Raw genomic sequence first — 27126 nt, forward strand, 5'->3', positions numbered from 1 at the left:
GGGAAATGGGCAACACTGACTAATCCCCACCCACCCACCATTGCAATGCAGGAATTGCAACTAGAGCACTTATGACAGATGGTCATCCAGCAACAACTGTTTTGTGAATTACCACTGTATATTACTTTTTATTCTTATTTATTCCCTCCCCTTTCTCCTGAAGGAGTTCAAGGAACAACACATTAGAAAATAGATACAACCGAAAACAAAATAAGTTAAAACTAAAACAGTCAAACTGCTACTCCAGCAGGAAAGGAATAGCAAGCTAATGACAACAATTGTCATCCAAAGGCCAAGATAAACAAATGTGTCTTAAACGCATGCCAAAATACTGACAGTGCGAAGGACAAGCATAAACGATAGTATGGATGAGTCACTTTAGGCTTAGGAGCAAATATGGCCCTCCGGGCAAGACTTAAAGCGTAGCCACTTGTGGGACTAGTAGCGGCATCTTCAAGGGTAAAGGTAAAGGGACCCCTGACCATTAGGTCCAGTCGTGACCGACTCTGGGGTTGCGCGCTCATCTCACATTATTGGCCGAGGGAGCCGGCGTATAGCTTCCAGGTCATGTGGCCAGCATGACAAAGCTGCTTCTGGCAAACCAGAGCAGCACATGGAAACGCCGTTTACCTTCCCGCTGTAGCGGTTCCTATTTATCTACTTGCATTTTGACGTGCTTTCGAACTGCTAGGTTGGCAGGAGCTGGGACCAAGCAACGGGAGCTCACCCCGTCACAGGGATTCGAACCGCCGACCTTCTGATCAGCAAGCCCTAGGCTCAGTGGTTTAACCACAGCGCCACCTGGGTCCCTGGGCATCTTCAAGGGTAGCCCCATGTAAAATGCACTGCAGTAGTCCAGTCATGAAAGGCTTGCTGAAACGCAGCAAGGAATGGGGATAGCAGGTAAACCAGCCAGAGCTGGAAATAAGCACTTGCTGCTGAAGCCACCAGTGACAGTAATGGATCCAGGATTATCCCCAAGCTATTGGTTTTCCTCATCCCCAAATATAGGAATTGCCTGTCATTAGCACTATTGCTGGCATTCAGTTGAAATTTATTGAACTTCAGAAAGTGGTCCAGCACCTGTACATCCTCCCCTGATTTGGATGGAGAGATAGAGCTCCCAGGTTACTGGAAGACTACTCCCAACGGTAGGTAGCACAGGAGGCAGAATAGACAGAATAGACAGACCCCCTGAGGGATCCCAATGCCCCCAAACCATGTGGCCAAGCTCTACTTTCTGGTAGGAGCAGAGCCACTGTAGAGCAGGGACTCCAAGTCGGAACCCCAAATCATTCCAGAAAGTAAGTGCAGCCAATGGTGTTGAAAGGCACGGAGAGATTGAGGAGAGCCAACAGGGGTCTCTCTCTCTCTCTCTCCAGGCAGGGTGACCAAGGGTTTTCCAGTGCCATAACCAGGCCTGAAGCCGGATTGAAAAAGGCCTAGATAATCTGCTTCATCTAGGCATGTTTGCAGTTGGTCAGCCACCACCCTTTCAGCTACGGAATTATCTGTGTCTCTGACCTCACTGTTTGCAATACAAGCACACCTAAGCACACATGGGTAGCTCAGGATTGCACTCAATGCAACCGGGTGCAGTGGATTTCAATCCACAATAGTTTGTGCCATGGTATATTTATTGGTCTTTAACACATCACATGATCTTTGCTGGTTTTGCCACAGGAGAATAACATGGTTGGCCATCTGGATATAATATTATCACACCAAGAAAGAGGTGCATGTTGGTCTCCATGTGTTGTTGAACTAAATCTCCCCTCATTCCTGGCACTGGCTTGATGTGGCTAGGGCTGATGGGAGTCTAGTAATCTGGAAGGCCACAGGTTCCCCACTCCTTCTTTACTCTCTTACTGTTGATTATTATTATTATTATTATTATTATTATTATTATTATTATTATTATTACTCAGTGCTTTTTTCTGGGGGGGATGCAGGGGTATGCATACCCCTAAACATTTTGTGAATCTTTGTACTTTTGTCCATTTACTGTATTTACTTTTCCCGATTTGAACTATAAAATGGTTATTTTCTTGAGTCAAAATGAGAGTACCACTAAGCATTTTGTTTAGAAAAAAGGACTATTACTTATTACTAAATACAACATAATAATTCCTAGATAAAGCGCAAGGTCTTTCTGTTCCTGCACCCCCAGACAAAAATATATATATTTAATTTTTAAAAGGGAACTCAGTTCCCCCGAGTTCCTTTTCAAAACGCCGAATGTGGCCCTCCAGAGGTTGACTAGACTCCAGCTGCCAGCATCCCCGGCAATCAACCTAGGCTGGCTGGCATGGATGATGGGAGCTGGAGTCCAAGCAGGCGCCGGCGGCCGCAGGTTCCCCAACTCCGGCCTGTCACAATGAACTACGTTTCCCAGGATTCTTGTGGGGGGTGTCGGGAAAGGGAAAGCCAAGTGGAAAGGAGACGAGGCCTTTTTTGTGGAGAGTGTGAAGAGAGAGAGAGAGAGAGAGAGAGAGAGAGAGAGAGAGAATGGGGGAGGACTCGGTTTCCCATGGCGCATCGCGCCTCCGGACCGGAAGCGGCTCCTCCTCGGGCGGCGCCTTAAAGCGGAAGCGTCGTGCCGGGGCGGGGCTGCAGTTCCTTTTGGGCCTCGCTTGACGCGCAGACTGAGTCGGAGCCGCCGCCTCGGAGAAGGAAGTAGCAGTCGCCGCCGACGCCGCAACAGCAGCCGCTCCGAGCGCGAAGAGCACCGCCGACGCCGCGCACACCTTCTCTCCCTCCTTCACCTTCCCCTTCGTCGCCTGCAGCACCATGGTAAGACCCGGCGCGGCCCCTCGCCTCCACTGCCCCCCCACCGCCCGCCCCACACACCGGGCCGCCATCTTGTCTCCCGGCCGCCATTTTGAGGGGGGCTCTCGGGGGCCCCTTTCCCCCTACCCCATCTGGCTTTGGCGGTGAAGGTGCCTCTTTGGCTCTTATGTAGCGGCCCCCCCCACCGCCTATCCCCTCGCCGTCCTCCCCCCCCCGTCGCATTCTGGCAATCACATGGCCAGTCACATGGGGAGGAGCTATTTTCTGTAGTGGGAGGGGGAAGGGAACCCCCTCATCCTCCCAACCTCCTCACCCCCCCCACCACGCCCGACCTATATATCACCCTTCTTACGGGGTGTGATGCTGGATGCAATCCTATTTTTTCCCTTTTACTCCCCCCCCCATTTTGTAGAGCTGGATGGGAGAGGGTAGAACCCAGGAGCCCCATAAGTGTGGGGTGGCCTAATGCCTTCCGAACCGGCATTGCCCTTTCTTGCTTCTTAATTTGAAAGACCTGCGCAGAGGGAACTCGCTGTCCTCTTCCTTTCCCGGACGTCTGTTCTTTCCCTGCCGCCTCCGTCCCTCCCTCTTCCTCTCTTTTCCCCAATAGCTTCTCTCTACAGAGATGCAGGTTAAGAGGGATATATAGAGGAGCCTGTTGTGTGTAGGTCCCGGCGCGGGGAGTGGGGAGCCAAGACTTTCACGTGGCTGTGGCATTGCAGCACTTTTATCCCCCACCCCACCCAAAATACCTGGATAAAACTATTTGTCCCCTCGCCAAAGAGCAGGTTCTAAATGCTGGCTGAATGTGGCACCTCTCCTAAAATGTCTATCAAATGACACTCTCAGGCTTGTGGTTTATATCCTTCCTGCAGCAAGAGCTGGTCTGCCAAGAGACTCCTTAATAGTGCTGGCGAGAAATTCCTGGGCTCTTGATCCTCTCACATTTTTCTCCTCCCCTCCACCTTGCCAAAATTGCTCTCTACTGCTGGTTTTAAAAACGCACCCCCTTCTTCACTTCCCGAACTCTGAACTGGACGGGCTGTTTCCCTTGCCCGGGATTTACACCCCCCCCCAAAAAAGAGATCCTGTGCTGTTTCCCAGCTTCTGCTGGTGACAATAGATCTCTCCCCCTCTCAAGAAAAACCACAGTCCTGAGCACGCACCTCCTGATTGCTGCCACTTAACCTTCTCTCCCCCCCCCCATCCCCTGCAACACAAGTCTACTTCCTTTTCTGGTGCTGGAGGCAGGAGGCCAAGCACCTCCCTCCAGACTGGCGGCTTTGGGGCACCTGCTGTCTCTGCTTTTGCATTCTGTGCTTTTCCCACCCCAGAAAGCTAGTGCCAGATTCCCAGCATCTCTTCTCCTGGGGGCAGGCATGGAACCCAGGAGATTTTTTCTTCTTTAAGAAAACATTCCCTAGTTGGTTTATTTCCAATTCTGGCTGTTAAATCACCAGTACATACCACTCCCAATCCTGCCTTCCGTCATCATCCTAACCTTAACCTGAATCCATTTCCTTCTATCTCTTTATTTTAGCGATGGGGATTTCTGACTCTGTTTAAAAGGTCAATTGGAGGGGTCCCTCTTTGTGTGTGTGTGTGTGAGAGAGAGGTCTGTCGCAAATTCACTGTCTAGTCATAGTCATTTGAAGTAGTCCTTGTAAAAAAAAGTTTTATGTGGCTTAACTCCAGATGACTCTGCGTTGGAGTCAGTTTCTCCACAGAACCTGCTCTGGGAAAGGCATCTAGGTTTAGGCTCTGGGATCTTGTCCATAACTGCCTGGCCTCAGTAGCCAGCCAAAATTTGTGGTTGCCTTAAACCTTTTCCTCTTCATTTCCTGTAGGGATGGGGAGTTTGAGGCTTCTCTCTATTGCACTGAGCTTAGGATGTGCTTTGAAGTTGCCTCCACAGCGCAAGATCAGGGATAAAATCTCTGCTCCCCAGTTCTGAGCTCAGGAAGAGGGTGGGGGCTGGTCTGTGTCATGCTCTACTTCTGAAGCACTCAGAATGGGGGGGCAGTGATTGCTCATGCTTTACAGAGTTTGAAAGGATTCTTCCTTATGGCAAGTGAGTTTGTGGATCCATTTTTGAGCCCTTGCTAATTAGCATTGGTGAATGTAAGAGTTCTTCTGGATCAGCCTGGATGTCATTCTGGGGACACCGGCATATTTCTGCATTGCAGAGGGTTAGACTATATAGTCCTCAGGGTCCCTTCCAAATCAGAGTCCAGGGGTCAGCAAACTTTTTCAGCAGGGGGCCGGTCCACTGTCCCTCAGACCTTGTGGGGGACCGGACTATATTTTTTTTTGGGGGGAACGAATGAATTCCTATTTCCCCACAAATAACCCAGAGATGCATTTTAAATAAAAGGACACGTTCTACTCATGTAAAAACATGCTGATTCCCAGACCGCCCGCGGGCCGGATTTAGAAGGCAATTGGGTCACATCCGGCCCCCGGGCCTTAATTTGGGGACCCCTGGATCAGACCAAAGGCCCCGTCACCCCAGCATCCTGTTATTCCACAGTTGCTACTTGCCAAGCAGGCCATGAGGGCAACCTGGCATTTCTCTCCAGCTACTGATATTCAGGCACAGTTGCACCTCTGAACATGGGCGGGTCCACATAGTCATCATGTGTGGGAAGCTAGTAATCTTGTCTAATCCCTTTCAAAGCCATCTGGGCTAGTGCACATCACCACATCAAGTGGCAGCGAATTCTGTAAATGAATTATGCACCACACGAATAAGTATTTTCTTTATCCGTCCTGATTATCCTGCCATCTGGTTCATTGGATAACCCAGAGATCCAGTACTATGGAAGTGGGAGGGAATGCATCTTACTCTCTCTCCCACATGTGGAGGCTTTGGTGTGGCTATTGGCTGACTCCTTTCCTTTCTCCCTCCCTCCCTCCCTGGGCAGGCATCTGGCGTAGCCGTCTCCGATGGAGTTATCAAGGTCTTCAATGACATGAAGGTGCGCAAAGCATCCACCCCGGAAGAGGTGAAGAAGCGCAAGAAAGCTGTGCTCTTCTGCTTGAGCGAAGATAAGAAGAACATAATCCTGGAAGAGGGGAAGGAGATCCTGGTGGGGGATGTGGGGGACACCATTGATGACCCCTACCTCCACTTCGTCAAGATGCTGCCAGACCGTGACTGCCGCTATGCCCTTTACGATGCCACCTATGAGACAAAGGAAAGCAAAAAGGAGGACCTTGTCTTCATCTTCTGGTGAGGACTCCCTCCTCAAAACAAAACAAACTAAAGCCCACTCTGGGGCTATTGCCAGGCCACCCTTTATCCCCTCCCCCCCAGCCCCCCCCTTCCCGTACTTGGGGAATCATGTTGAAGAGTAGTTCCTTTGGCCAGAAAAACGCTACCAAGCAAATGTGATCAGAGCAAAGGGTCTGGTGTGTTTGGAACCCTTTGTTGGAGGCTACTTGCCTGGGTGACAGAAAAGCCTGGCTACTTTTTCTGAGCTGGACACTGGATTCTATCTGCTCCAGCCACCCCCCTCCCCCAGATCTCATGAAAAGGTCTATTCAGGACCTGTCTTGCCACACTCCTTCCCGGGTGTCAAACCAAGGGCTGTTGAGAACAACCCGCTGGAGAAGATAGCAAGTGACTGAGCTTGGCTGAGGGCTCTAGGATTTTCATGGCAGAACACGAGGATTTCACTCTGGGCACCTTAGTTCTCTTCAGAGTTGACAATGGGGGCAGAGCTGCTTTGATGTGGCTTGCCTGGAAATCCTAGGAGTAGGGATAGATCACTGCCTCAGGCACCTTCCTGGCTTCCTGGCACTGTTGGCATGATAAATGTGGGGTTAAAGTCAGGGAAGCATTCCTCCACCTCACATATATGCACCCCCCTCCCATATACCTGGGATACAGAGAATAGAAATCTGTTCCCAAGCAGTTCAGTTTGTGCCAATATCAAATTGTGGCATGGCAACAGCACAACTATTTTAAACACCGTGTATATCCCAGGTAAGGGGGTGGTGGTGGTATAAACAACCCAGGAATGAGAGGCAATTGTTGCCCTACACAGTGTGCAGGGAAATTTGGGCTGCCCTGTTGTAGTCTTCATTTTAAAAGGCTGTAGGTCATGGAATCTGTAGCACAGAACTGGGGAACCCTGGGCCCTCATGATGTTCCTGGGCTCAACTCATCCCTCACCCATTGGCCATGCTGGCTGAGACTGAAGGCAGTCCAACATCATCTGGAGGACCATAAGTCCCCCCCACCCTCTGTTCCAGCAGGTGAGGGGGGAAGTATCTTTGTCCCAGGATTCCGTTTGAGGAAGTGACTCCCATTAGGCAGATGGATGACGTGGCTGCTGCTATACCCTCAGGCACCTTCCTTCTCTATCTTTCTCCGCTCCTTGAGCTGTTTCCACCCTGTTCAGACTAAGAAGGGAGGATATATATTTGTTATTCCCATGGGGGTTGGGGCTGGTCACACTCCTGGTGTTGAGGTTGCTGTTTTGTCTCCCTGCAGGGCGCCTGAGTGTGCCCCCCTGAAGAGCAAGATGATCTATGCCAGTTCTAAGGATGCCATCAAGAAAAAATTCACAGGTGAGAGCTGGTGCGGTTGCCTCTTTCACACCAGGGGGATAGGAGTTGGGGACTGGTCTGCTGGGGGAAGGGCTGTAGCTCAGCAGTAGAGCACATGCCTCTTACGCAGATGGCCCCACGCTGGATCCCTGGCATCTGCAGGTACAGCTGGGAGGGGAGCAGTGTCTGAAATATTGGAGAGCTGCCAGTCAGTGAAGCCAATATTGAGTTAGTCTGACCCTGCATATGGCAGCTTCCTCCTAGGCCAGTCTGTGTCTTGGTTTTGAAGCTGATGCTCACCTCAGAAGCATGTGATACGCTCAAGCTGCTCACTGACCGCTGTCGATTTGCATACTGTGCATCTCCATCACTTAAGAGAACCAGCCCTTGGCTTAGTCAGCAGTACAAGAGATGCTTTGAACTCCCAAGTAATTACTGTCAGTGTTAGCGATTAATTTTGCAAGATGCTTTTGTCTTGTGCTTGCCTCTCCGCAACCATCTTGGAGGGGCAGAAACTGGCCTTGCGAGAAGCAAATTGACGCTGGCCACTGCTTTCCTGTGCCATGCTCCTATCTGCAATAAGGCTCCCCCCTCTCCCAAAATGGAGAGAAGGCCTTCACATGATCAGAAGTGGCAAATGGTAGGGCCCAAAGTTTAAGGCTTGGTAGTGCTGTGCTCAGAGGCTCATAGAGCAGGGATAGTCAGACTATGGCCCCCAGAATATGTTGCTGGACTCCTATCAGCCCCAGCCAGCATAGTTGGGTATGCTGGGAGTTTTCCAGGAACAGGTTCCACCCTTCATTTAGAGGTTTGAGCCTCCCCAGCAATATTTCAGTTATATCATTGTGGGTTGGCTATGTTGAAATCAATGGGACAGATTTAGACATTGATTCAGCAATAGGCATTTTTGAAATGCCCTTAAAGTGGCTGTTAACAATGTAGTGGTGAAATATTAATTTAATAATAATTTATTATTTATACCCCACCCATCTGGCTGGGTTTCCCCAGCCACTCTGGGCAACTCCCAACCAAATACTAAAAACATGATACAGCATTAAACATTAAAAACTTCCCTAAACAGGGCTGCCTTTGCTTCCTGAATAAACAGTTGATTGGGCTCAAACTCTACTTTTGGTCCCTTCCATGTTGCCTTCTCATTCATCTTCACTCTCATTGTCTGAAAACAGCATGCTAATTCCCACAACTACCTCCCAACTTTGTACCGGCAACAGGCCCACACTTACCTCCACCTGAGATTGACTTGACCGCTCTCCCCAGTCTGACCCCCCCTCCCTGCATCTGAATAGCAGCTAGCAGGCTGAATGACTTTTCAGATGCTGCAAATGGAGTGTTGAGCCAAGGAAGTCCATCTCTTAAGTTTCTTGGACAGCCTTCACTAGCGTCCCACAGACATTTCAGGATTCTAGCTCTCACCAGCCCCAGCTTGCATGGCTGGTTCTGGAGGGGGTACCATTGGTGGAGGCTGTTCTTGGGAGCTGCTGCCAGTGACTTTGGCCGTTCAAATTGCCAGTGCAATTTGTGGCTGCTACAAATTGCCGAGGTGGTGGGGTTGTTGAGACCGGGGAGCTGTGGTGGTGGACCAAATACAGAGATTGGAATTAAAGGGGTGGATAGCTGCTGTTCTGCAGGTCTAACACCTTCCTAGCCACAGAGTGTGTGTGTGGGGGGGGAAGGCATTGTTGTTCTTCAGCCTTTGTTCTATCTCTAGTAGCTGCTAGTGGGGAAGGGGTAGTGTTTTCTCTGATCTGGGGATTGGTCTGTTGAATTGGCTGGGCAGGAGTACATGATGGAGGTCAGCAAGAGCCACTCACATCCCCACCTCTTCCCTTGCAGGGATCAAGCACGAGGTGCAAGCAAACTGCTACGAGGAAGTGAAGGATCGCTGCACCCTTGCGGAGAAATTGGGCGGCAGTGCCGTCATCAGCTTGGAGGGCAAGCCCTTGTGAGCCACCCCCTCCCCCGTCGTGCCAGCGTCTTCGGAGCTTCCATATTATTGGCCCTGTGCTATCATTTTTTGGGGGGTTCGGTGGGTGGGATGTGGGGTGGGTTCTCCGTTTTAGTTAGGTTCCGGTTTTCTGCCTTCTCACCTTTTTACCCCCTCTGGTGCTCCCTTCTCATGAAAGCAGCTGCATCCCAACCTTGCGGCTGCTGTTAAAACTTGCCAAACCAGCTACAGCTCCTTCTCCCTGTTCCCCGGGCCCCTAAACCTTCCTCTATCCTTCCTCCCCCCCCCCAAAGCCTAGACTCTTAAGGTGGCATTCCTTTGAGGCCCCACTTCTTGGCTGCTTCCTTCACCCCATGGGACCATTGGTTTCCTCCATTCCAGCTTTGGGACCACTCTCAAGCAGGATTCCACTCCTGGCCAAGGCTTGAATATGGTGTGGGAGGGAGGGCAAAAGGAAGGGGGCACCTAAAGGCAGGGGTCTCCAGGGCCCCTCATTCCAAAATTAGTCCATCATTCCCAGTGTGTAAATTTTTCTTTCTTTTTTTTTGGTCTCTGTATGTGTGTTTTTGGAAAACAAATGTGGAATGGCAGCTGTGTTCCCGGCCCCCCCTCCCAGTGACCCACAACCCCTCCCTCTTTACCGCCATAGTGGCTTTGTGCTTGTCCGTAGTACTGTGTATAAATGAGATATTGTGGAGAAAGTTGCACCCATCTCAATGTTGGGGGGTGGAATTAACAAAATATGGAAGCAGCACCAATGATCTTCAATAAAAAAATTAAATAATGCTACCTCCTGGGTGTGTCTGTCTCTTTCCCCCTTTTCTTTCTTACTCACCTGAGCCTTGGGGGTTAAGCACAGGGCTGTGTGTATTTGGTGTTAAAACTTTCCTAATTCTCTGCCAAGAAAAGCAACCCATTCAACCTGTGAGTTGCGCCAGGTCACTAAATCTGCTAGTTGTTGTTCTGACAATATTCTACCTCTGCCAGGAGAACAGACAGAATCCCCCCCTCCTTCCCCCCCCCACATCGGTACTAGAAACCTTCAACCACCTGTTTGCTTCCAGCATGAACCAGGTGATGCCCACATTTTAAATAAAACCCGATGATCATGAATCTAGAACAAACACAGCCCCGGCTTAAAGGTTCTGTCTCATCTAAGACTCCTAAAGCAGAATGGATGGAACATAGTCTTTCCCTCCAAAGTCTCTCTTGAGGAAATGGAGAAAATTTAATGGAGGAAATGTTCACCTCTCCTTGTGACTTGCCTCTTAAAAAGTTAATAGCTTACCAAGCACTGCTGGGGAAACTTTCAGTAGTTAAACCTCTTTGTAACCTTCAAAATATGCTCTTTCACATTTCGCAGAACTTCTTGCCTGTTGGAAGTCATGTGTGTGTGTGTGTGTATTGCACAAAAGCTGAATAGAAAAACTGGCACTTATTCATTTATAACCCAGGCCTATCATAGAAGGCTTTTGAAATAGTCTGATGCCTGTAGGGTGTGGTGATAGCACACAAGAGCTTTGTGCTTTTCTTTTGCTGGGTTAAGTCTGATGCAGAAATGATAACGTCAGGAAGGTGCTATTGGTACTTCACGGAGGAAAGTGAATTATATAGGCCCCAAACCCAAGTTACAAGAAGGGGTTTTGCCTAAACTTGGGGAAGAACTTGCAGAGGGTATTACGTAGTTATTTGTGGGGAGGGGAGATTGCATTGGGAGATGGGCTGTTTGCTTACAGTGTTTTAAAGCAGAGTCTACATATTCACCTGCTACAAACACTACCGTAGGAACAGATCGCATCCATTGTCAACCAGTTATGCTCCCTTTCAGATCACTTTCAACTCCTTTTGGTAATCAGATTTGTATGAAGCGGATTGTCTAAATTTGTGGCTTGGCCCCAGGCTGATATTTTTTATTCTTTTTGATTGGTAGATCATCAAACTCTTAATCTCGGGGTCGTGGGTTCAAGTCGCTTGTTAGGCAAAAGATTCCTGCATTACGGGGGCTGGACTAGATGATGCAGGGAAAGGTAAAGGGGCCCCTGACCACTAGGTCAAGTCGTGACCGACTCTGGGGTTGCGGCACTCATCTCACGTTATTGGCCGAGGGAGCCGGTGTACAGCTTCCAGGTCATGTGGAAGCTTCTGGCAAACCAGAGCAGCACCGTTGCAGGGATTCAAACCGCAGACCTGATCGGCAAGCCCTAGGCCAGGCATCCCCAAACTCCGGCCCTCCAGATGTTTTGGACTACAATTCCCATCTTCCCTGACCACTGGTCCTGTTAGCTAGGGATCATGAGAGTTGTAGGCCAAAACATCTGGAGAGCCGCAGTTTGGGGATGCCTGCCCTAGGCTCTGTGGCTTAACCCACAGTGCCACCTGCGTCCCAACGATGATGCTTGTAATCACTTCCATCTCTATATAATTCCATTGCTGGCTTTTAAGGGCAGCCTCTCCCAACCTGATACCTTCCAGATGTTTTGAACTACAACTCCCATCAGCCCCTGCCCGTGGGGCTAGTGTAGTATGCACTTGAGAGCACCGATCCCACTAAGAGGCAGGATTCTGGCTTTGTGCCCACCTTAGCCCTTTGCACACTGAAACATTGCAGTAATTGAGTCTCCCAGTTACAGGTAGGTAGCTGTGTTGGTCTGACGTAGTCGAAACAAAAAATAAAAAAAATCCTTCCAGTAGCACCTTAGAGACCAACTAAGTTTGTTATTGGTATGAGCTTTCGTGTGCATGCACACCACTTCAGATACCATGCACATGAAAGCTCATACCAATGACAAACTTAGTTGGTCTCTAAGGTGATACTGGAAGGATTTTTTGTTTTGTTTCGACTGTGAGTCTCCCAAGTTCCTCTACTTTCCCTGATGTTGCTGCTGGGATATGAACTCAGTGTGTGTTGCCTCCAGCCCCTGCAGTGCGGGCTTAGCTGCCTACCTGCCTGCTTAGATCTCTCTCCTTGGGGTGTGGCTCGCCTAGTTACCTGCTCTCCGCCAAGGCAGACCAAAGTCCTGGGTGGGGTTCACAGCTTTCAATGCCGTCACCGGTGCCTCCACCATCCTTGAGGCTGAGTCATACTGGCACTGCTCAGTCTCTCCTTCCCAGCTGGGCGTCAACCAAAAGAGGTTTGGGGCTCTGTTCAGAAAGGCAACACAGCTTCATGGGGGGACAGGTGCGAGATTCTCCTTTGCCTCCTGCTCAAATGCTGGGGAAAGGCTGTAGCTCAGTAGTAGAGCACCCCTTGGCCTACACCATGCATAGGCAAACTAAGGCCCGGGGGCCGGATCCAGCCCAATTGCCTTCTAAATCCGGCCTGCAGATGGTTTGGGAATCTGCATAGAATGTACCCTTTTATTTAAAATGCATCTCTGGGTTATTTGTGGGGCATAGGAATTCGTTCATTCCCCCAGCCAAAAATATATATATAATCCGGCCCCCAACAAGGTCTGAGGGACAGTGGACTGGCCCCCTGCTGAAAAAGTTTGCTGACCCCTGGCCTACACAAAGCTCCAGGTCCGATCCCTGGCATTTCCAAGTAGGGGTGGGCATCGTCCCCCACCTGAACCCCTGCGGAACAGCTGCCGGTCAGTGTAGACAGTACTGAGCTGGAGGAGCCAGTGGTCCGGCTCTGTATCAGCTTCCTGATGTTCCACAGGAATCCTGTCCTTCATCCCCACAGCAGGCCCATGAGGAATGTGGCTGGTCTGAAAGTGTGTCGGGCCCAAGGCTGTCCGGAGCTATCTTAGCCTGGCACTCAGCGTCACACCTCAGTAGCGCAATGGTTATTAGAGGCCAGATGTAATGACCTTTCCACCCTTTTATTAGCTTCCTTCAAAACGTCGCCACATCTGGAGCCTGAGGGAGGCACTGGTCGCCGGGCCCAGAGTCCCACCTTGACGGCACCACCTCTCGACCGCGGTTTGTTTTGGTTTCATTTTGAAGCAAATTTCATGGCGAGGCTGTTTTCTACCTCTCTGGCACTGAAGACTGGGAGTTTGCCAGCCTCTTGCCCGCTTCTCAGAGGCAGCTGGTTGGCAACGGTGAGAACAGGATGCGGGCCTTTGGCCTGATCTGGCAACACTGGTTTCTAAGTGCTTGCAATTTGTACGACGTTTAAGGACAGAAATGACTTTGGGGGGTGGGGAGTTGTTTTGTTGCTTTTATAGCTGTCGGTAACTGGGATTACAGTATTCAAAATTTGTGAGAGATGAGTGTGTCGAATATCTGTCATCATTTTAGAGCAGGGGTAGTGAAGCCAAGGCGGCCGCCGTCCCATCAGCCCCCTGCTGACATGGCCGATGGTTAGGGATGATGGGAGTTGTAGTTCATCAACACCTGGAGAGCTACAGGTTCCCCATTCCTGGTTTTAGGTGTCGGTCAGCGTTTGCTCTCAGTGGACAGGAGATAGCTTGCACATGCTCAGAGGCACTCCTGTTAGCTTCACATATTTCAAATCTGTCCTTTTAAAGTTCAGAACCCTTTCAAGAGCAAGTTGCTATTGATGGCTGTACATTGCTCAACTGGGACTAGTTTCCTGAGGGCATTTTGAAAGACCAACACCCCCCCCACACCTCTCCTATCCCTTTGCCCTAAAGCGAACTTGTGGTTAAAGAGTCTCAACTCTTCTTGGTTTCTATTCTTGATGACGCATATCCTTTTTTTCCTCTTGCTGAGTGGTAGTGGCGGAGCTTAACTTCTAAATGAGTCACACAAGGACCCAGGCTTTTTTTGGGGGGGGCAGGGAGGATGACCCAGTTTTCATTTAAAAAGTGTCTCTGAGCATGCACAAAGTTCCTTCAGCACCAAATAAGTCCCTTGATGGGACAAGGGTGTATGGCATAGGTGCCCCACCCCAATCTGCCATCAGACTTCTTTCCTGTTGGATTATTCTTCCTATATTTTAATCATATGTCTCTTCCCCTCTTCCTATGTAATTTCAGAACAACTGGAAGGGGCAATGGTTTATTTGATTGGTGTCCCCCTCCAAAAAACCCACATTTTTCGTGGTTATATGGCTTGAGGGAAAAGAAGTGCAGATTCTTAGGCTTCTGCGTAATACAAATATATATATTTTACTTATGCATATGTATGTTGGGGGACCCAGGTGGCGCTGTGGGTTAAACCACTGAGCCTAGGGCTTGCTGATCAGAAGGTCAGCGGTTCGAATCCCTGTGACGGGGTGAGCTCCCGTTGCTCGGTCCCAGCTCCTGCCCACCTAGCAGTTCGAAAGCACGTCGAAATGCAAGTAGATAAATAGAAACCACTACAGCGGGAAGGTAAAAGGCGTTTCCGTGTGCTGCTCTGGTTCGCCAGAAGCGGCTTTGTCATGCTGGCCACATGACCTGGAAGCTACGCTGGCTCCCTCGGCCAATAACGCGAGATGAGCACCGCAACCCCAGAGTCGGTCACGACTGGACCTAATGGTCAGGGGTCCCTTTACCTTTTTATGTATATTGGATGTTTCGATGAAAATCAGAAAGGAATTGCTTTCTCTTTGATTCCCGATCACTAGCGGTAACAGTCCGTTGGTACTAAAACAAAATCCATTGCTTACTTATTTGAGAGTAAACCCATCAAACCCAGGAGAGCCTATTTCTGGGTAGGCCTGGCAATTCTAATTTGAGGTACAGTAGTTAGCTCTGGTGGTTAAACTAATCCAAATAAATCCAAAACTCTTTCACCTCTGCCTCCACTGGCTAGCATGTGGCCCCTAACAGATTACTCCAGAGGAAATGCGGCCCTTGATATATATATTTTTAAGAAACAATTTTTTTTAATCGTCTCTCACTGGGTGGGGCTTTAAGCTAAGAGGCTGTAACTAAGAAGAAGGTTTGAGAGCAGGAGAACCTTGTAATTTTGGAAAATAACTCCTCAGTGCCCTTGTTTGTGTGAAAACACAGGGCAAAGCATTTCTCCCAAAGAAGTAGGAGTGTGCATGTTCTGATTAAGCTCCTCCCCTTGCCCTCCAATTATAATTGTCATGGTAACTTCATTAGAAATTGGAAGAATCCGCTGCTCTTGAGAATGGCAGGCAGGGAAAATGAGCTCATGCAACAGTCAAAAAGTGGGCTCTGCTGTCCTCTGCAGGCCAGGCATGGTTATTGCATGACTTTTCAAAGCAGCTCTCGAAACGCTGGATTTATTTTTTAATCTATTGTCATTGGCATCCATCTGTCTCAAGAGACACTGGAGCGCACCTCTGGAGTCAAATTGCTGCATTAGCAGCACCAAAGTGACCTGCCTGGTCTGCTGAGGACAAAATCGGAAAGTTTGTAGATAATCCAGGCTAGGGCCTGGAAACCAGACATCTTTCTTTCTGTTTGTTTTATTTTAGGCATAGTTATCCCACCCGACCCCACCCCCCAAAAAACCCCACAGGGGGGTGGTATGAAGAAGAGAGATTAATTCTGCAGTTTGTTTTTTAATTAAGTGGATAAGTTTACAATGCATTTTTGCAATGCATTTAAACTTCGCGATGAGATGATTTCTGCTGCAGCAGAGAAACATGGTCTAGCTGCAGGTTCTTCATTTACAAAAGGATTAACAATATTCCCTGCTGCATTCAAACCTATCTGCCTTGGCAATGCCTCTGGGTAACTGTATCTGGTGATGACTCACTTTTTCCCATCAGAGCAAGGTTCCACCCTGTGCTGATTCTGCAAATCAGGGCTGGGGAACATTTTGCAGCCTGGGGACTCAATTCCCTTCTGGCCTTTTTTTTTGGGGGGGGGGTGTTACATGCTAGTGATGGGTGGGGACAGAGGGAGAAGCAGGTAGAGATACACATGCCACCCTTGTACAGGAGGCTAATTTCCACACACGCACACACACACACACACACACACACACACACACACACACACACACACCAGTGCCTGTCTCTGCCCCCCATCCAGGTGAGCAAGAGGCATTAGCAGAATTCCAGGACATAGTCCAGCCAGGCAAAAACACTCAAGGATGATCCAGAGCAGGGCCAATGAGGGGTGGGGCTTGGGGAGTGCGGCTGAGGCCCCCTTCCTCACTCCTGGTTTCTCCTGCTGAGTTGTTCATGCATTTGTTCCGGGCCGTATTTTTTTCCAGGGGTTCCAGTGTCACATTTATTTATTTTTTAAATCACGCTTTACAGGCACTCTCTTCTCCCCTGTGGAAAATAAGCTGGTTCTTTAAAGTCCCAGTTTATCATTACAAACAAAACAGAAGCGGAATCTCTTGTCTACATATAAAGTCTGATTACTTTTGCAGCTTCCTGCATTCCCTTCCTCCTAGGACAGAAAATGGAAGTTATTCCTGACAGAAGAAACCTTCTCAAACTGGAGAAATTGGGTCTTGAAATGTGAAATATTTCTGCCTCCTTGCATACAGCTTTACAGTGGCAAGGGGAGAACACTGGTATGCAAAGCTCTGGGAATCCTCACCAGTCCGAGCAGAAGTGTTGACATCATCTGCCGAAGCACCATAGTAACCAGTGGCCCTGACAATTGAATGAGGCGATAATAAGACTTTCAAGTTTGTTTTATAACAGCAGGAATGAGGAACCTTTCACCCTCCAGATGTTGCTGGACTACAAATCCCATCATCCCTCATGATTGGCCACGTTAACTGGGACTGATGAGATTTGAAGTCCTAACTGCAACATCCAGAGGGCCACAGTTTCTCTGTCCCTGGCATAACCTCCTCCTGCTATACTGAATAAAATGTATCCGTCTTGTCCTAAAGCAGGGGTCCCTAAACTACGGCCCCCGGGCCGGATGTGGCCCAATCGGCCTTCCAATCCGGCCCGCGACGACCCCCGCCGCCCGCTCTCACGGCGCGCGGCGCAGCGACGATCTAATAAATCGGCAAAAAATCGCCGAAAATCCTTTGTGCGCATGCGTATGGGCCTCTCCCGACCCGGAAGAGGTCATTTCTGGTGCACTTCCGGGTCGGGGGAGGCCCATACGCATGCGCACAAGTGATTTTCGGCAATTTTTTCCCCGCCCGTGTGCGTGTGCACGGGCGCGCACTCCCCCGCCCTCCGGCCCGCTGTGCGCGCACTCCCCTGCCCTCCGGCCCGCCGCACGGTAAGTCTGGGGACCCCTGTCCTAAAGTTATCTTGGCTTTGTTTACCTTCCCTGAATCTAAGGTTTGCATATAACATTAAACTATGGTTTGGCATTATGTGAATCTAGCCCAGGCATCCCCAAACTGCGGCCCTCCAGATGTTTTGGCCTACAACTCCCATGATCTCTAGCTAACAGGACCAGTGGTCAGGGATGTTGGGAATTGTAGTCCAACATGTAGTCCAACAGTTTAAAGTATGGTTTTATCTGACGGTGATCAAAAATCACTCATTAACCAAGCTTTGTAGTTTGCTTAGAAACCTCAGTTAATGTTAACCATAGTTTAGTGGTACATGCAAACCTGGACCTCTTCCTTAACTATGGTTAAGATGCCCCCACGCCCAAATAAAAACGGTTCTGAATACTCAGCTGTTCTCGCTGGTGCTTTTAACTATTCTGTGCTGTAATCAACCAAGGTTTAAGAGGCCTCAGTGTTAACTGTGGCCAGTGACTTGTCCATTAAAGCAAATTCATTGCGTTTCTAATTAAAAGCCTAAAGGTTTACATTTTAGGTCGCTGAAGATCTTTTAGCAGAGCTCCGTTTCAGGTACAAGTTGAAACCCAGGCATTTGGCGGCAAGCACTACTGAGATCTGCGTAGTCATGCTGAGCTTAATGGATGGAGTGGGAAATGCCAGCCATTATGGTGAGCTCCTGCGCAACAAACTTGAGCACCATGCCATTGTGCACACCAGGTGGGGAATTTCTGTGTTCTCATATAGGACAGATCTCCAAGTTCCGGTTGCTGTGAACTAATAGTTGGAGACGGCCATCTCTGAAGCCAAACTGGTATTTAGGATGCACTTCAAGCTACACACAAGAACATACGAAGAAGAAATGAAAAAGGTGTTGAAAAACACCTTTATTAAGAAACCAGAAGCGTTTTTACTTGGAATAGTCAGAGAGGAATTATTAAGAAAAAGATATTATGTTTTTTCTGTATGCCACAACAGCAGCGAGGATTTTATTGGCTAAGAATTGGAAGAGTGAAGACCTACCTACAGTGGACGAATGGCAGATGGAGATGATAGAATTTATGGAACTGGCTGAATTGACCGGGAGACTTCGTGATCAGAGAGGAGAGTCAGTGGAAGAAGATTGGAAGAAATTCAAAGTTTAAGAAATAATTGCAATATTGGAAATGTTTAATATAAGATTTGGAAGTATAGGGAGGTTGTAGAGGAGGATTTGTAGAGGTATTGTTGTATATTAAGATTTAGATATAAGTGCTGAATAAGAATTGAAATGTTGTTAAGGAATTAATAAGAGGTGAAATTTGTTAGATGAGGTAAAAGTAAGATGATTGAAGTATGATATAGAAATTACTAAGGATGGTATACAATGAAACACAGCAGGAACATGAGGAAGTCAACAATGTCAGGACATATGAATGATAAGTATGGTTTTTTTCTTTTTGTATTTTGTATTTTTGTGTTTTATGTGATTTTTTGTATTTTTGTATTGTTGTATTCTTGTGTTTTATATGTTTTTTTACCAACATTTTTTTTTGGGGGGGGGGGGGAGAACATACGAAGAAGAACCCCACAGCCGGATCAGGCCAAAAGTCTGTGGAAAGGAGCTCTAGTTTAGCAGTTTTGCAGAAGTCAGCCCTGGGTCATTTGACTCTTTCATTAGTTCTCTTTTCCCTCCTAGAAAAACAACACTTTCTTTTTTTAAAAAAATAATAATTGAAATCTTTATTGAATTAAAATAATTATAGAACAAACAAAACATGACAGCTAAAATTCCAACAAAGTACATAACGACCAAAATAATAATAATAATATATCTATACAAATAATCAAAAAACCTTCAAATAAAAATTCCATCTTTTCAAAATTGACTTCCCCTTCTCTTCCTCCCTGGCTTTTCTTTTACACTTTCTTTTTACACTTTCTTTTAAAGTTTAAAGAACAAATAACTTTTAGTCCATGCACTTGCAGTTGAAGATTAAAATACACAATACAGGCAGCTGATACTTAAGTTGCTAATACATTTTACATAGATTAAGCCAGGCTTTCCCAAACTTGGGTCTCCAGCTGTTTTTGGACTACAATCCCCAACCACTGGCCCCAATAGCAAGGGATAATGGGAGTTGTAGTCCAAAAACAGCTGGAGACCCACGTTTGGGAAACACTGGATTAAACTGTTACAGACTAACTATGAGGGAGACAGCTGCACAACATAACATACCTGCTGCTCTAACTGTTAAAACTGTGATAACTGCCACAGAGGTGTATGGCATCATAGAATTCTACAGCTCTTGCAATTAACGCTTTACATATGCAATTTGGATGCTAACACCCCATAAAGTCCACCCGATCTCATGTCCTGTTCTCACTGTGGCACTCTGCCCACCTGTGATTCTCAGTAATTAGTATTCCGAGGCATCCTGCCTCCAACAGTGAAGGTGGAACATGAAATATGAAACACCCCCATCTGCATTGGCATTCCTCCTCGCTGGGGTTTAGTGATGCCACGGAAAGGCCCCGCTACTGCCACCTACTGGCAACTCTGCAATCGTGTTTCAGTTGCAGCCTTCCACGGAGCCTCATATTTGTCACAAACTGCCATCAACCCTCCAACACCAAACCCTGCAGACAAATTTGCAACCCCCCCAATTGTGAAGCCTGTGAAGGAGAGGCCCCCTGCCCTTCCGCAGACTGCAAACAGCCCCGGGGGAACAGGATTAACTATTTCCACCACCCCACAAACATCACGGTGTTCAGAGTCTATCCTCCCAGCGGTGGTGGATTTGTGCTTGTAACATTTCAGCAGCTCCCTGTCCGACACCAAAATTCAGTGCCTCGCCCCCGGCCTCATGCTTTCTGTTGTTCATCATTGTTCTGGCACCCCTTTGGCTCTCTCTCAGTTTGGCGGGTGAAGCAGTCATGCTCCCTTAAATGTGCCTCTGCGCCCAGACCACGACCTTTCAGTTTAAAAAGTCAAAAAATTATCCAGTCAGTGATGGGCAAAGGCACAATGCCATCCACCGACCAGAGTCCCTTTAAACCAGCTTTTAACTTTCCAGAGTCCTAGCCCTCTGCTCCAGAGCCTTCCTGTCCATTTGATCAGCCATGCCATTTCCTCGAATGCTCACCCCAGCTGGAACCCAGCAGAACCAAACCAAAAGACTCGTTGCTTCAAATGCCATATTTCATTCACCAGCCGGCATTCAAGAGTCTACTGTCCTCCTGCGCTGGTTTCTGAAGGCCCACTTGCTTACTCACCTGCGTCACTTGCTTTTAATTGCTGCCCTGTTTTAATGCGGTTGTTTCATTCCATATACAGTATTAATCATGGATGCTTATAGTTTAATGCTTTAACGGGATGAATTTTAATTGTGCATATTTTTGGTAAGCGGCGGAGGTTTATGTTTCAGTCCCTTTTACAAACTGCTTAGCAATCTTGGCATTAAGTTGTATATCCATTAATAGATAATTGATTAATCTATTGTTAATCTATTATTAATATTAATTTCTATGCTCCCTGTGCACTTAGCTGGGTATTTAACCCTTATTTATTTATTTGTTTTGATTGATTGATTGAGAACAAACCCCAAAGGAAGAGTTGTATTTTGCACCCTCTGCCTCAAGGTGGTGCCATATTCATTGCCCTAAATCTTGCCTGGTGCATGAAAATAAAAATAAAAATGTAAAGATATCTCTGAAAATTCTTCACAGTCTTTCTCAGACACCCCCAAACTGTGGCCCTCCAGATGTTTTGGCCTACAACTCCCATGATCCCTAGCTAACAGGACTAGTGGTTGGGGAAGATGGGAATTGTAGTCCAAAACATCTGGAGGGCCGAAGTTTGGGGATGCCTGGTCTTTCTCTTCCTCTATACCAGGCATCCCCAAACTTTGGCCCTCCAGATGTTTTGGACTACAATCCCCATCTTCCCCTACCACTGGTCCTGTTAGTGAGGGATCATGGGAGTTGTAGGCCAAAACATCTGGAGGGCCGCAGTTTGGGGATGCCTGCTCTATACAGTTCTTTCTACTGAGTTGTCTCCAACTAAGCCCTGCTCAGAGGAGGCCCACGGAAATTAAGGGCCACAGCTAACTTGAAGTCCATTGTTTTCAATGGCTCTGCTTAGTTGGATACAACTCATAATATTTCTCATTCTCCCCCACTGTGTATTTTATTTGCTCATTGGATCTCCTTTACCCTTTTACTACAGGGAGGTAGGGACCCCCACCCCCACCCCACCTCCACGCTGAAAAGTGATATATTTGCACATTCATTCATGGAGGTACATCACAAATAATAATTCAGGCCCGAAAAGACCTAAGGAGTAACTGAAAAATCAATGAAAACATTCTATTTAGCTTGGTTGCCACTGCCACCACGACGCAGCCATCATTTGAATCTTGCATTTCTCTTAATTTTGCAATGCAGTTCTTCAGCCAAGTGATTTGCAACCCCCCCCCCAAAAAAAACCTAGATACAGTAGGGTAAAGTACAGTTGGTATCTGTTTTGGATTTGGACTGGCTTTATGTATGTGCTGCTGTTGTTTTAAACCTATTATTATTATTATTATTATTATTATTATTATTATTATTATTATTATTACAAATTGTTGTAGATACATTGGAAAAACAAGAAACGGGGGAAACCAAAATTGGCAGATGAACCCCTCTTGCTGCTAAGGGGATATTTTAGTTAGAAAAGTTGATCCAGATTTGTGGAGTTAATATGCGTAGCTGCAAACTTAGAGATGATGAGCATAATTTCTGCTGAAATACGAGAGTCCTGGCATTCCACCAGCCCTTGAAGACACACCAGTTGAGACAAGCGTTCGCCCCCCCCCCCCCCGATCTCCTGACCTAAACTGCCCGCTCTAATTGCTGCCTTAACTCTTGTGATTGTTATGCCATTTTAATTGGCTTGTTTTACTGCATACGCTAATTGCAGATGCTTTGCTGTTTCGATGGAAGCATTTATGGTGTGTGTTAATTACATGGGTTAATTTCGTATTGGTAACCCACTTTTTAAAAAGCATATAAAATTTAATAATACTAATAATAATAATAATAGAAGAAGAAGAAGAAGAAGAAGAAGAAGAAGAAGAAGAAGAAGAAGAAGAAGAAGAAGAAGAAGAAGAAGAATTGCTTGCTAAATTTTCAATTTGTTCTGAAAAAGGATCGCCTGCCCATACTTCCAAATACAATGCCCGGACCTCGAACTCCCCATAGCAGATATGAAGGGCCTACAGTATCTGCAGTAGTAACCATGGGTACAGGGATGCGGGTGGCACTGTGGGTTAAACCACAGAGCCTAGGGCTTGCCAATCAGAAGGTCGGCAGTTTGAATCCCCGCAACAGAGTGAGCTCCTGTTGCTCGGTCCCAGCTCCTTCCCACCTAGCAGTTCAAAAGCACGTCAAAGTGCAAGTAGATAAATAGGTACCGCTACAGCGGGAAGGTAAACGGCATTTCCGTGTGCTGCTCTGGTTCACCAGAAGTGGCTTTGTCATGCTGGCCACATGACATGGAAACTACGCCGGCTCCCTTGGCCAATAGAGCAAGATGAGCGCCGCAACCCCAGAGTTGGTCACGACTGGACCTAATGGTCAGGGGTCCCTTTACCTTTACTAGCCATGACAGCTAAGTAGTCCCTCCACTCTTGGAGGCAGCATGCCACCAACTGCTGGGCATTGCAATTGGGGAGAGTTGCCCTTTTGCTCAATTTCTGCCTGCAGGCTTCCCATCGGGGCACCTGGCTGACCACTGTGAGAACATGCGCCTTTGGCCTGATCCAGCTGGCAGACCTCTCCTTAGGCCCTCCTGCTTTTCGGTGCGGCGCTCCAGAGAATGGTTAAAAAGCTGTGCCAACGGAGAGAGAAGTCACAAGTTCACCGCCAAGGAACATGACAACGTGCGCAAGAAACGTTTAAGGCATTCTGCAAAAGTGTGGCAGCCTGGGAGGTGGGGGCTGGGGGGAGGAGGAGGAGCACGCGGGAGAAGAAAACTATTTATTCTTAAACTCCGGGAGAGATCCAAGGACCTCCTCCCCCCGGCCTGCTGCCGAGGGACCTCCATCATGCCTCTGCGCTTATTCATTAATGTCCTTCATCTGAGCGCATACATTTTCCCCCAGCATATTAGCGACGTGGGAGCTCCTGACATAAGGACATGATGCGTTGCAAAGGACAACATGTTTTCTTTCCTCGTTCCCCTCTCTAGCCCGCCCCATCCCCAAGGTTTTAAACAAGATGTTTAAGAACATTCGCCGAGGAAAATCAGATAATCCACATCATAAATTTTCAAATCCGCCCTTGTAGCAGCTTGACCTCAGCCACTACCACAAGCCCAGCCCAAGTAAAAGATCTTGCAAGACTGCCTCTCCCTGCCTCACCTCTCACTGGCCAGAAGACGCTCAGGCTATGGTTTGGGTGAGTCTCCAAACTGGTGAGAAAGCTAGCCGTCTACAGCTTCCTGCGCACCCTATTTGTTAAAAGAAGACTCTATAGATCTTCCTGGGAACGGCCAAGATCCTTCCATTTCCTTCAGCGTTCTTTTAAGTTAGGTTGTTGCTTGCCAGCAGGATGAAGCTCAACGATGCCACCTGGTGGTTGGTGAAATAAACGAACAATGCTTTTCAATGCACTTGAGAGCTGTTCAAGTAACACAGTTGATCCTAAAACATTAGATTATGTGATTGTTCCATCCAGACCCCTCAAGTGTCCCTATTTTCCAGGGACAGTCCAGGATTTACAGAAGCCGTCCTGGTTTCTTATTTGATCCCGGAGTGTCACGCTTTTTCTTAGACTGCCCCTGTTTTCATCCGAGAAATGTTGGAGGGTATGGAGTTATGAGACCTCCGAGCCAAGGAAATAAGTAACTATACAACCTTTAGAAGACATCTGAAGGCAGCCCTGTGTAGGGAAGGTTTATTAATGTTTTATTATGTTTTTATATATGTTGGGAGCTGCCCAGAGTGGCTGGGGCAACCCAGTCAGATGGGCGGGGTATAACAACAAAAGCAACAGCAACAGCAACATAAAATAGGATGTCCCTATATTCATTGGAGAAATATTGGAGGGTATGTTGCATGGAATGAATTACAGTACTGCTTTCATCATCCCCTTGAGAGATAATGACCCAGAGGAAACAGGGGGGGGGGGGCGGCGCTTGCAAGTAATGAGAATAAATGTCTTTTGTTATTTAGTTATTTTTTATCCAACATACCATGCAATTGCTGAACAGATACTCTTCCACTGACAAATCCTCTTGCGAGAAGCTCAAGACGAAGCCTTCAGCAGCATGATTAAAATACAAGACTGGTTTGGAAGAAGGTTGAACTAAGGCAACCCAAGATTCTCAGGGATGTAAAAATGACCCAGAGCTATGTTAAGAGTATGGGAGAACTGGGCCAATTGCATAGGTAAAGGTAAAGGGACCCCTGACCATTAGGTCCAGTCGTGACCGACTCTGGGGTTGCACACTCATCTCGCATTATTGGCCGAGGGAGCCGGCGTATATCTTCCAGATCATGTGGCCAGCATGACAAAGCCGCTTCTGGCAAACCAGAGCAGCACATGGAAACGCCGTTTACCTTCCCGCTGTAGCGGTTCCTATTTATCTACTTGCATTTTGACGTGCTTTCGAACTGCTAGGTTGGCAGGAGCTGGGACCGAGCAACGGGAGCTCACCCCGTCACAGGGATTCGAACCGCCGACCTTCTGATCAGCAAGCCCTAGGCTCAGTGGTTTAACCACAGCGCCACCTGGGTCCACTGCATACTGAAGCCATTTAGAATGCAAAGTAAGCAGAATCCGCCTTTGAGAATCTTGGTTTTTTCAGTTTTAAAAATCAATAAATATATTTGGAAAAAGAGAGAGAGACACACACACAGAGAGAAAGCTGTATGCTTGCATTTCATTTTCTCCAAAGATAAGAATTATAAGCAGGATCCGTTCCAACGGAATTAATTTGAGCTTGGAAAAGCACATAAACCTGAAAGAGCATGAAAGTGGGAGAGATCATCACTCTTCCTCCTTTCTTCTATGCGCTTTTCAGGTGAGAAACAGGGTACTGCCACCCCCCCACACACACCTCATGACCAAGTGAGCAGGGAATTGTGGGAGGAGCTCAGAGGCTTTGCAGGCGCCGCTGCACCCATGGGCGCCACGTTGGCGACCCCTGATGATGATGAGACGCTTTCAGAGTTCCCGCCCAGCTCGGTGCTTCCACACGGTTTTGCGCTGCCAAAACCATTTTAACAAGGCATTCCTGGGAGGGTAGGAACAGCGATAACAGGCAGGCCGTGATTTATGGGGACACGCAAAGCAGAGAACAGGGTCTCTCCCTGGTAAATAGGTGCAGCTGGGGAACGATGGGCCCTAGCCAAGCCAGAGACATCCCATCTGAAGGACTTCTTGGGATTGTGTGGGGGGGGGGGACCTCCTCTCCTCCTCCCCGGCACACTTGGAATGGCCGGGAGAGGCCTGTGTGCGGTTGTGCGAATAAAGGAAGAGAGCCAACTCTCTGCACAATGGAGATAGGAGGTCGAGGAAAGGCGGGTGGGTCTGGTGGGTGGGGGGGGACTTCTGCCAGCATCAACTCAATTTCTCTAGCAGGCCTTTGCATTAATTGATTCAAGGCTGGCAATAACTGCAGGATTCCTCTCCTCTCTTTTCCCTCCCCAGCAGCACCCCCTCCCTGCAATATATGTGCTCCATCCCATCCCTCCCCCCCCCCACAAATCTCCCTTGCCTTTTCCCACGCAAAAGGAATTCCACTTATTTCCTTGCTGTTGACGAGGGACCCCCGACCTCCCTGTGCCACATCTGCACCTTCCCAATCCTGCCCGCCCCCATCCGTCTGAATGGAGAGGCCGGAAGAGGAACATATGGCAGCGTGTGAATGTGAGTGCAATGAGGAACACCCCTAAAATGTGAGCCTCTGCTGGTTGAACTGGAACGCTCTCTCAGCCCAAGGGCCACGTTCCCTTCAGGGCCACTTTCCAGGGGCCACAACATGCCCCTGGGAAATCTGTGTACATTTTTTTTTTTACTTTTGTACAGTGGGCTAGAGAAAGGTATTTGCAACCTTTCCAGACCCACGTTTAACCCAAGCCTACATTTGGGGGCCAAATCAGTATAGCTCAGTCAGTAGAGCAAGAGACTCTTAATCTCAGGGTCGTGGGTTTGAGCCCCATGTTGGGCAACAAATTCCGGCATTTCAGGGGGCTGGACTAGATGACACACCCACCCACCCTGTCTCTTCCAACTCTACAATTCTATGAACCAACTCTGAACCAACTTGTCTATACAGTATCTGCTTCTGCACTCGCAGTACTTCAGCTGAGGTCACACTGGCTCAGAATAAAGTTGGGCCTAGTGGTTAGAGCAGGGGTGGGGGACCTGAGGGTTCTCCTTAAGCAAATAAAGAAAATGACCCACTGAGGAAAGGCAAAAACTAGTCCAGTCTTCCGCTTTTGCCTGTGGCCCTCCTCATCATGCGGCCCTTGGAAGGTCACTCAGAAAGGAATGTGGCCCCCTGTCTGAAAGAAAGTTCCCCACCTGAGTTAGAGAGCGAGAGAAGGGGCTGGAGGATGATAGAGAGAAGAACTGAGACGGTCCGGGCTGCTCCTGTGAGTCTCTCTCTGCTAAGTAGCCGGGGCAGGATTCCGGGTGGGGGTCTTTCTCCGTTTGTCTATGGCCTCCCTGCCTGCCTCCCTCCCGCTCTCCTGCCGCGGCTGGAGGTT

The 27126-nt window shown here is 48.2% G+C and overlaps 1 protein-coding gene across 1 annotated transcript; it reads left to right on the forward strand.

The window, feature by feature from the left end:
• The first annotated feature begins 2608 nt into the window (after positions 1–2608).
• Positions 2609–10099, forward strand: CFL1 (cofilin 1). The gene is made up of 4 exons (XM_035098398.2): positions 2609–2793; positions 5715–6022; positions 7289–7365; positions 9199–10099. Exons 1-4 carry the CDS (start codon positions 2791–2793, stop codon positions 9309–9311), a joined length of 501 nt encoding a protein of 166 aa, XP_034954289.1. The 5' UTR covers positions 2609–2790; the 3' UTR covers positions 9312–10099.
• Positions 10100–27126: the final 17027 nt, after the last annotated feature.

Source organism: Zootoca vivipara, chromosome 17 (genome assembly GCF_963506605.1).
Source record: "Zootoca vivipara chromosome 17, rZooViv1.1, whole genome shotgun sequence".
Taxonomy (NCBI): Eukaryota; Metazoa; Chordata; class Lepidosauria; order Squamata; family Lacertidae; genus Zootoca; species Zootoca vivipara.